Source organism: Miscanthus floridulus, chromosome 18, assembly GCF_019320115.1.
Source record: "Miscanthus floridulus cultivar M001 chromosome 18, ASM1932011v1, whole genome shotgun sequence".
In the NCBI taxonomy this organism is placed as follows: Eukaryota; Viridiplantae; Streptophyta; class Magnoliopsida; order Poales; family Poaceae; genus Miscanthus; species Miscanthus floridulus.
In genome coordinates this window covers 15,731,541-15,741,770 of record NC_089597.1, presented here as the reverse complement: position 1 = coordinate 15,741,770, position 10,230 = coordinate 15,731,541, and the positions used below count along the sequence as shown (strand labels likewise).

The following is a 10,230-nucleotide window of genomic DNA, read 5'->3' as shown; positions in this document are numbered from 1 at the left end:
TCTTTCTTCGCTTTTACCCTTTCCTCTACCACCAAGAGCTCTATCAACAGTTTTCATCTTTCCAGTTCCAATTCTACCGCTACCGTCTCGGGGATAATCTGCTCTACCCCTATTTCTGTACCTGCACGAGGAGATGAAGTTCAAGATAAGTCTTTGATGGGTCTTAACAGGAAAACCAGCGTGGCGTGACCGCTTATAGCCAGGTACTATATAAAAAAAGGGTTGTTGACACTAGGCCGGGAGTAGCCACACTAGCACCACAGCATGCACCACAACCTCAAATTCTAGAACCTAACAGGACTGAGTCCTTCGTCCTGATTTAGAGTATTGACGGTTGAGGTCGAGGGGGCGATGGTTGGTAAGCGTCGCTTGACCCTCGCTCCGACGGTCAGGCGATCCTTGCTACCGGCGGCAGCCGCTCCGGAACCTGACAGCGACGACGACGAAGCGGATGACCGGCGGCGCGACAAGGGTCGCGAGGCTATGTCGCGCGAGATAGCGATGGCCGTGGACGCGACCCTGCGTCCAAAGCCCGTTCATGGCGTACAAGGCGGTGTTGATCCTTCTTCACCAGCGCAGGTGATTGCGTCAAGATTCTGGGTGCAGCCGGAGGACACCGACGACTCCGACGATGAAGATCCAGTGCACGAGGTGAGCGTGCCTTCAACATCTGAATTCGTCAAGGATGCTCTCGAGGCAGGTTTCACGGTGGATCAGGTAGCAAGAGCAGAACGAGCCTTGGCATCAGGTAACATTCCTTCATCCAGTGATCGCAGGCTTTCAAGGTCAGTGATCTCGTCAATGGTTCATAGAAAACTGGTTGGCACGCCATGGCATGGGCCTTTGCCCTCTCCTCGGGTATCTCCACCAAGAACCCTAGGAGACTTTTTTGCCAAAGCGACTTACCAGTACCGGTCGACAAAAACGCCGGCGAGTTCAGGATCTGTGAGCGGCAGGTCGCCCTCGACGTCTCGTCAGGCAAGAACGCCGGCGAGGTCAGGGTCGGCAGGTGCTGATCCTGTTTCGAAAAAATTTGAAAATTCAAATCCGTGGAATCTTGATCCGATCTTTCCTCCCTTGAACCCCGCTGAGCTTCCGGTCGTAGTTACGTCCGCGTGCGTCACGGGGGAAAGGCACGAGCTACGTGAGAGTCCTAATCTAATTTCCATTGGGCCTGGAAAATTTTTTCGGCCCACGACGGGCTTGTGTAGCCTGTTTGCGAGAACTGCAACTAGGAAACCACAGAGGCAGCCGCCAAAGCATACCGCGAGGTGCATCCCTAAGCCGTATCCTATGACACAGCCAACGAAAAAATCTTTTGCCGACGTTGTTCGGGAAGGAAAGCTTATGGCGGCTCAGGAGGGTTTCGGCGGACGGGGCGGAGGAAGGTTCAATCCGGGCTTTGATCCTGGTTTCAATCCAGGTTACGGAGGGAGAGGTGGAGGACGTGGTCGATTCCCGCCGCGTGGGAGAGGTCGTGGCCATGGTGGTCACGATGGCCATGGTGGTCACGGTGGCCATGGTACTCACGGTGGACATGCTTATGGAGGCTTCAATGGAGGGTATCAGGGAGCTGGGCGAGGAGGCGGCTGGCACTACAACAATGATGGTAGGGGCCAGGGCTACGCTGGCCGGAACCATCAGTCGATGCCGTCTGGTACCAATCATGGCGTGTCGCCTCCCATGCCTCTTCCCAACCATCACTCACAGCCCCAAGCGAGCGGCCAGACCATTACCATCGGTCATGGTCAGGCGCATCCAAGGAGCCAAGCAACAGTACAGGGACAAGGCATGCATGGCCAGGCACCTGTGCATGGGCATGGCACGGCTACAGTGCAAGGCAATGGAACCAACCTGCAGGTGGCGCTAGGCATTGCCTCCAATCCAACCATGGGGGCATCATCTTCGACTATGACGGCACCGGCATCAGCTGATCTCAATCCGGCCACTGCCCCACTAAATTCCAACAATGCAATGATCAAGTGTGATGCACTAGAGTCATCCCAAAAAGGGAATCAAAAGAGCAAGGGTAAACCCTACTGTTATCGCTGCCATACTAAAGGGCATACAATTTCAGTTTGTACAACAGTTCTTAGCTGTGAGATTTGCTATGGGGATCATGTTAAAAAAGTTTGCCCAAATTTGAAGAATCTCCAATCTACTGCTTTACCATGTGGGTATGCTATTCAAGGTCTAGGATTCTATTTTATACCTGTTGCAGAAAATTCAAAAGTAGTTTCAGATGATAAATCAGCTGTGGTACGTGTTCTGGAGGGTTCTCTTACTGTAGATCAATTGGCAGTAGAACTCGACAAACTACTACCTAGAAACAGTTGGGTGATTGAGGAGAAAGGCAATGATGCCTTTACCACTAATTTCCCTTCTGCTGAAGTGCTTAATCACATGGTGAACTGGGGTCCGATGGACACCAAAACAGTGAAAGGAAAGATTAGTTTTGAGAAAGGGGCTGAAAATGATGTCTTCAAATATGAGATTGATAAGGTTTGGGTACAGTTTCAGGGATTACCAAAGGAACTGCGAGAGTTCCCTATCATTTGGACAATTGGCTCCATTCTAGGTATCTCTAGAGCAGTTGATACTAAATTTACAAAGAAGTATGGCAGAGCTAGAATGAAAGTAGCCGTGCTGGATCCCCATCTCATCCCAGATCTTGTGGATGTAGTCATTGGGGACTTTGTCTATGAGCTACAATTCAGAGTGGAGAAGGATATGTCTGATGGTGACCCACAAGTCATTGACATGGACTCTACCATGGACGAGGACAAAGCACCAGAGGAAAAAGGGCCGAAGAACATGGATCATGATGGTAAAAAGATGGAAGACCCGCCAGCTGGTCAAACATCTGAAAAGCATCCTGATGCCTCAGTTGCACCGAGTGGACAACATAAGAGTAAGGCTACCACTGTTGTTCTTACTGAGCAGGAAGATCTTGTAGCCGCTGGGACCTAGGAGGGTTTTATGAGTACTGCAGAGGTACCCCATCATGTTGATAAGGAAGGCGAAGGTTCCAACTCTGTCAGGAAAAGTGATGTAGTTAAGCCTGTGGTGCTACTTGACTCCAGATGGATCTGCAATGTGGAAAGCTAGCATGTTGCAATCCAAGATTGACTCTGGCACTTTGAATAAGACTAAAGCACTGAGTGGTGGGGTAGTGTCGCCAGTGAGAGCTAGTAAAAGAAACGCGTCTACTTCAGAGCGAGACTCGTTGGAGAAGGCAACAAAGTTAAAGGCGCGTAGGAACATGGATTCTTCTTCTATCAAAGGTAAAGAACAACCACTTTCTTTTGATGTTTTTGATGATTCTTCTTTACTGGCTTCTACTAGCACACTAGGTATATCACTTGGGGCTAATGAACATGAAGTTACATTCTCTTTGCGACATCTTAGAGACATAGAATCAACCAGAATGTCTGAGAGTAACTTGTTAAAAGTAGATAACAGTTCTTTGGTAGGGGATGCTTCAACTGTTTGTTCAGTAGATGAAGAACTAGACTTATATGCTTTAAATCACATCTGTGCCGAAATCTCTGAAGACTTAAGTGATGGCGGCTGTGACCCGCTGTGTCTACAGACCCCCATATCACATCTCAAGAAGTCTAGGTCCAAAAAACTAATAATAATAATAAGAAAAAACTAAAAAAAGAATCACAATGAAAGGAATTTTCTGGAATAGCAATGGTTTTGCTGACACAAAAAAAATATAAATTTCTTTCTGATTTAACAAAAGAGAAGAACCTAGACTTCATAGCTATATCGGAAACCGGCAGAGCCAATTTTCAGCAGCCCACTTTGAATAATATCTGCGCTGGCAGAGATTTTCTTTGGCATTGCATGGCTCCAAGGGGTCAGTCCGGTGGCATGATTCTAAGGGTAAATCTCTTAACCTTTGACATTGGACAAATAGAAGAGGGGGACTTTTTAATTAGGTTTAAGTTGAGACACAAGGAGGATGATTTTAAGTTCAATTTAATCTCAGTGTATGGCCTAGCTCAAGCGGATCTTAAATCACATTTCTTATCCGAATTAGTCCGAGTATGTTCAAAAGAAACATTACCTATTATTATAGGTGGTGATTTTAACATTATTCGTAGACTGGATGAGAAAAACAATGACAACTACAATGATAGATGGCCTTTTCTGTTTAATGCTGTAATAGATACTTTAAACCTTAGAGAATTAGAAATGGCAGGCAGGAAGTTTACTTGGGCGAATAATTTACAAAATCAGACCTTCGAGAAATTAGATAGAATTCTTGTCTGTACGGATTTCGAGTCCAAATACCCTATTTCTAGTGTCCGAGCATTGAGCAGAGAGATTTCTGATCACACTCCACTGTTTTATAGCACAAATAGCCCATCTCCGGCTTACCAGCCACAGTTTAAGTTCGAATTGGGTTGGTTGCTCAGGGATGGATTTTGTGACATGGTGAGAGATGTGTGGCATAGTGTGCTCGTCGAGGGTAGCCCCCTAGAGAGGTGGCAAGCGAAAATCAGAAAGCTTCGCCAATACCTCAGAGGATGGGCAAAAAATATGAGTGGTGCCTACAAGAAAGAAAAGAAGACCTTGTTAAACAAACTCGATGAGCAAGATAAAAAGGCAGAGAACTCTTTGCTTGATGAGTCGGAACTAAACTTAAAACACGTGTTAAATGAAAGGCTCGCTAAAATACTTCGAGAAGAGGAACTCAAATGGTACCAAAGGGCAAAGGTTAAGCACCTACTAGAGGGTGATGCTAACACAAAATATTACCATTTGTTGGCTAATGGAAGACATCGGAAAACTCGTATTTTCTAGTTGGAGGACGGTCACACTGTAATAGATGGTGATGCTCAGTTGAAGCAGCATATTACCAATTATTACAAGAGTCTTTTTGGTCCTCCGGAGAATTCTTTTATTCAGTTAGATGAACACTATGTTCATGACATTCCACAAGTCTCTGAACTGGAAAATGAGCACTTGACAGATGTCTTCTCGGAATCAGAAGCAAGGACAGCAGTGTTCCAAATGGAACATAATAAGGCTCCAGGCCCAGATGGTTTTCCACTAGAATTTTATCAGGTCTTCTGGGACTTATTAAAAGATGATCTGATGGCTATGTTTAAGAAATTCCATAAGGGAACCTTGCCTTTGAATAGTCTCAACTTTGGAACGATAATTTTGCTACCAAAAAAGAAAGATGCGAAAGTGATTCAATAATACAAACCAATATGTTTGTTGAATGTTTCTTTCAAAATCTTTATCAAAGTTGCAACTAATAGATTATCTACTGTTGCCCAGAAGATTATTAGACCAACACAAACAATATTCCTTTCAGGTAGAAACATTATGGAAGGCACAGTAATAATTCACGAGACAATACATGAACTTCACTCGAAAAAACATGATGGGATAATATTCAAGATAGACTTTGAAAAGGCATATGATAAAGTAAAATGGAGCTTTCTACAACAAACTTTAAGGATAAAAGGTTTCTCACAAAAATGGTGCTCTTGGGTGAAGCAGTTCACACAAGGAGGAAATGTAAATATTAAGGTGAACGATCAACTTGGTTCATACTTCCAAACGAAAAAAGGTTTAAGGCAAGGTGACCCAATGTCTCCAATACTATTTAATATAGTGGTAGATATGCTGGCTATACTGATTGCTAGAGCGAAGGAAGCAGGTCAGGTAGAAGGGGTTGTACCTCACCTTGTCCAAGATGGCTTGTCCATCCTCCAATATGCGGACGACACAGTAATATTTATGAGCCATGATGTTGAAAGAGCTAGAAACATGAAGCTAATTTTAAGTACTTTTGAGCAACTCTCAAGGCTTAAAATTAACTTTCACAAGAGTGAGATCTTTTGCTTTGGTAAGGCAAAGGATTATAAGGTGTTTTACTCGCAGCTATTTGGATGTGGGGTGGGTAAGTTTCCTTTCCGTTACCTTGGTTTACCTATGCACACTAGGAAGTTGAGTAATAAAGATTGGCAGACAATCGAAAACAGAATTGAGAAGAAGCTTAGTGGTTGGAAAGGCAAGTTGCTTTCAGTAGGAGGTCGCTTGGTTTTAATAAATTCGGTGCTCTCTAGCTTACCGATGTTTATGATGTCATTTTTTGAACTCCCAAAAGGAGTTTTGGAAAAGATTGACTATTTAAGATCGAGATTCTACTAGCAAAATGACCAACACAAGCGCAAATATAGGCTGGCTAAATGGGAAATTTTGTGCCAACCAAAAATCCAAGGTGGCTTAGGTATTCAAAATTTGGACTTACACAACAGATGTCTGTTAAGTAAATGGCTTTTCAAATTGCTAAACGAGGATGGCATGTGGCAAGAATTATTGAGGAATAAATACATAAAAGATAAGACTCTAGAGAGTTGTACTAAAAAGCCAACTGACTCTCATTTCTGGAAAGGCTTGATGAATGTTAAAGGTACTTTCATGGGTTTGGGTTCATTCAGAGTGAAAGACGGATCACAAACTCGTTTTTGGATTGATGCTTGGTTGGGTGACCAGCCACTAAAAGATAGATTTCCTGAGTTGTTCAATATTGTGAGAAGAAAACAAGATTCGGTGGCAACAGTACTTGCTTCAGTTCCACTTAACATTTTCTTTCGCCGCAATTTAGTGAGTAGGAATTTAAGGGACTGGCTTAGAATTGTTGCTTCTATACAAGATGTGAATTTACTGGAGGAAAGAGACACATTTGTTTGGGCTTTACATTCATCAGGTACTTTCTCGGTTAAATCTATGTATGCCAAGTTAATTAACAATGGGGTCAGAGTGTCAAAAGATTTATGGCAGATCAAGATTCCTACAAGAATAAAGATATTCTTGTGGTACCTAAAAAGAGGTGTAATCCTAACCAAAGATAATCTTGCAAGACGTAATTGGAATGGGGACAAAAGTTGTTGCTTTTGTCACTCTACAGAGACTATTCACCACCTTTTTTTCGAATGTGCTTATGCCAAATTTCTGTGGCGCGCTGTACACTTATTTTTTGGAATAGCACCTCCTCTCAACATAGACGATTTATTTATTACTTGGTCTAAGATGGGTGGTGTTATTTCTACCTCATTGTTATTAACGGCAGCAACGGCTTTATGTTGGATAATTTGGTTAATAAGAAATAAAGTGGTTTTTGACAAATGCAGACAAAAAACTTTTTTGCAGGTGCTCTTCAGGGGAACCCATTGGCTATGGCAGTGGACAAGACTGCAGCGGCGTGATGACCTACGGGACCAGCTGACCCTTGCTGGGCAGCATTTGGAGATTTCAGCCCTGTATTTCTTTAGTTCCAGTGGATGGTTATCTACTAGGTTTTTTAGTCTTTCTTAGTCAAGACTTCTCTTCCTGTTTTGTTTTTCAAGGTCTGGATGTGAGCTTCTCAATCTTGTAAGTAGTGTGCTGTGAACTTTGTAATAATGGGCCTGATTCTATCTTGGCAGATAAAGCCGGATATAAACTATCCTTTATCTTAAAAAAAAAAGGTACAGACACCCTTTCCAGCTATCCATGACCTCAGGAGTCAGGACAAGCAGCCGCACAGCGCCTCGACTTGAGATCCTTGATTGCCTGGTCTTGGATTTCAGGCAAGAATTTGGGTGTATTGGGTGCAATGTCTCGCTTGATCAGTTATAACTGCAGCAAGTTGCATATAGTTCCTACTGTAATAGGCACAAGCTCGTGCCAGTTGGCTAAAAAAAAATAGTTCCTACACTAGCACCTTGTTCTCAAAGACACCCCTGCACCACCGTTACTTCCACAAATTCCAAGCAGCCGTGCAGCTAAGCTATGGTAGGGACACCTGAACTTGAACCTTTTCTGAACCTGAACGTGCTGGTCCAGGGCCACAGAGATGGCAATGGTCAACCAGCACAAACTTTCAGTGAGGGCCATCCACACAGCGGCTATTAGAGTTCACAGCTGAATTGCATGACGATCTTTGTTGCTACGTTGTTTTCGATTATTAGGTTTAGTCGCATTTTGGTTTGGACTTGTTTTTAATACAATCGGCTGCTCTCCTACCCTGTTTGTTAAAAAACCAATCTTTGGAGCACTCCTCAATCAAGTCCATTTACCGCTGTTGCAGTTTCCCCAACTGGCTTGTCCCTGCTGGAGTCTTAATTCAGCCATCGTGGTCCATGGAGGAGATGGCGAGCCAATAAAGCTGCACCATCCGCCACAATCACCGTTCACCCCGAGAATTATTTGTGGAGGTTGATGGAAAGAAAAGTGCAAAACACTCGTGGATGGCTACCGACTAAACTTCAATTTTGAAGTTTCAAGTTTCAACTCTACGATCGACCTGTCCTAGGGACGACAATCTTCTTTGTTTCTCTGTACCTGCAAGAGGAGGTCAAGTTCATCATGGGTCTTTGGTGGATCTTAACTTGAAAAACCAGTGAAAGGTGTGTCCGCTAAAACAGGCGAAACGGGCAAAGCCATACAAGAGGAACACAATAACTGAATTTGACATCCATCACCAGTCTCTAATTTCAGGCATCAATAATTTGGGCGTTCACACCACCAAGTGCCGATCGCCCAACCCCTTAAACACACAAGCAGTTTCTTTTTTCCAGAAGGGCCAGGCATATTTCTTGTTTGAAATTGCGTGTATGTACTATGACTATGTAAAACCATTTGGGCCATGCATAAATCACCATTCAATTGCTTTGAATTCTTCAATGTCTAGTCGTACAATAATACTGTGAGCCCAATAATGATACATGTCAATACAACCCACCTATGACTACGATCACACGTGTCATCGAGGCATAGACATATCTATATATATAATGCTCAACTTCTTCTCTTAACAGGAAACAAGCCCCATAGAGTGGAAGCCAATGAGAAATGAATTAATAAAGACGGCGATGCATATACGTAGGAATAGGAAACATTAGGATAGCAACTGAAACTCCTAGGAAGAGAGGATATGCCATAGAGTTCTTAATCTCTACAGCATACCTGGGTGAGACATGATGGATGAGCAATCCTCTTTCTGTCGCTATTTCGGCATCTGTATGTATCTCTAATATTACATGTAGGACACTGCTCCGCCGCGCAAGCAGCTTGAATAAGCTTAGTGCGAATTACATGGGAGGTCCATTTTAGCATATACATGTGTTGAGTAGAGCCAGCTTAATTTGTTTTACTCTTGGAAGTTGAAATTTACCAAACTGAAAGAGAAGACAGCTGGTCTTATATCTGGGGAAGGAATGATTTCTCTTCTAGGAGGGCTTACAAACAGCTTGCTGATTCCAGGCAGGTTCATCCCACCTTCAGGTGGCTCTGGAAGTCTTCATGTCAGCATAACCATAAGGTGTTTTTCTGGCTTTTGATTCAGGACAGATTGAGTACCAGGAACATTCTCAGAAGGAAAAACATGTTTCTCCAGTCCTATAATTGTGTCTTGTGTAATGAATTGGTGGAGGAAACAGTGGAGCACCTCTTTCTGCATTGTGAGTTTGCCAAAGAATGTTGGAGCATTATTGGCCTCACTATCCCTCTTGGGCAAGAACCATTCCAGATCCTTGATTCATTCAGAAGGCAGCTTAATGTTCAATTCTTTATGGAGATCATCATCCTTTTGTGTTGAAGCATTTGGATGTCAAGAAACAATCTCATCTTCAGAAATGAGGAGGCCACCAAGAACAGATGTAAAGCCATCTTCAGAAACCTCTTTGGCCTAGTTATTCTAAGGGCAAAGAAAAAGTACTTTCCTGAAATTAGTTTATGGCTAGAGCAACTTGTGTAATAGTTTCCATCTTTTTTGTTTCTTTCTTTGTTTCTTGAGCTTGTACTCCTGTTTTGAACCCCCCTTTTTTATTAATAAATTTCCAGTAGGGGCGCAAGCCCCTCCTGTTCCCTCAAAAAAAAAAAAACGTTCTGGTCTAGGGCCACAGCCACAGAGATGGCGATGATCAATCAACACATAGTTTTAGTGAGGGCCATGGACATAGCGGTTATTAGAGTTCACAGCTGGACACGGCCAGTACAACAATCTTTACTGCTTCGCTGTCCTCGGTTGTTTGGTTTGCTTCGTTGCTTTTCAGTTTGGGCTTTGCCTTTTAATATAATCGGCAGCTTTGCTACCCACAGATTCATTAAAAAAAACGATCTTTGGAGCACTCCACTCTGAAGTCCGTTTATCGCCGTTGCAGTTTCGTCCACTCAGTCTCTGAAGTCTGAATTCAGAAATCAATGGAGGATATGGTGAGC

At 43.5% G+C, this 10,230-nt stretch overlaps 1 protein-coding gene across 1 annotated transcript; it reads left to right on the top strand.

Annotated features, from left to right (window-relative positions):
• Window positions 1–353: 353 nt before the first annotated feature.
• LOC136520178 (uncharacterized) lies at window positions 354–7,482 on the top strand. Its single transcript, XM_066513618.1, has 2 exons — window positions 354–748; window positions 7,180–7,482. Exons 1-2 carry the CDS (start codon window positions 484–486, stop codon window positions 7,233–7,235), a joined length of 321 nt encoding a protein of 106 aa, XP_066369715.1. The 5' UTR covers window positions 354–483; the 3' UTR covers window positions 7,236–7,482.
• Window positions 7,483–10,230: the final 2,748 nt, after the last annotated feature.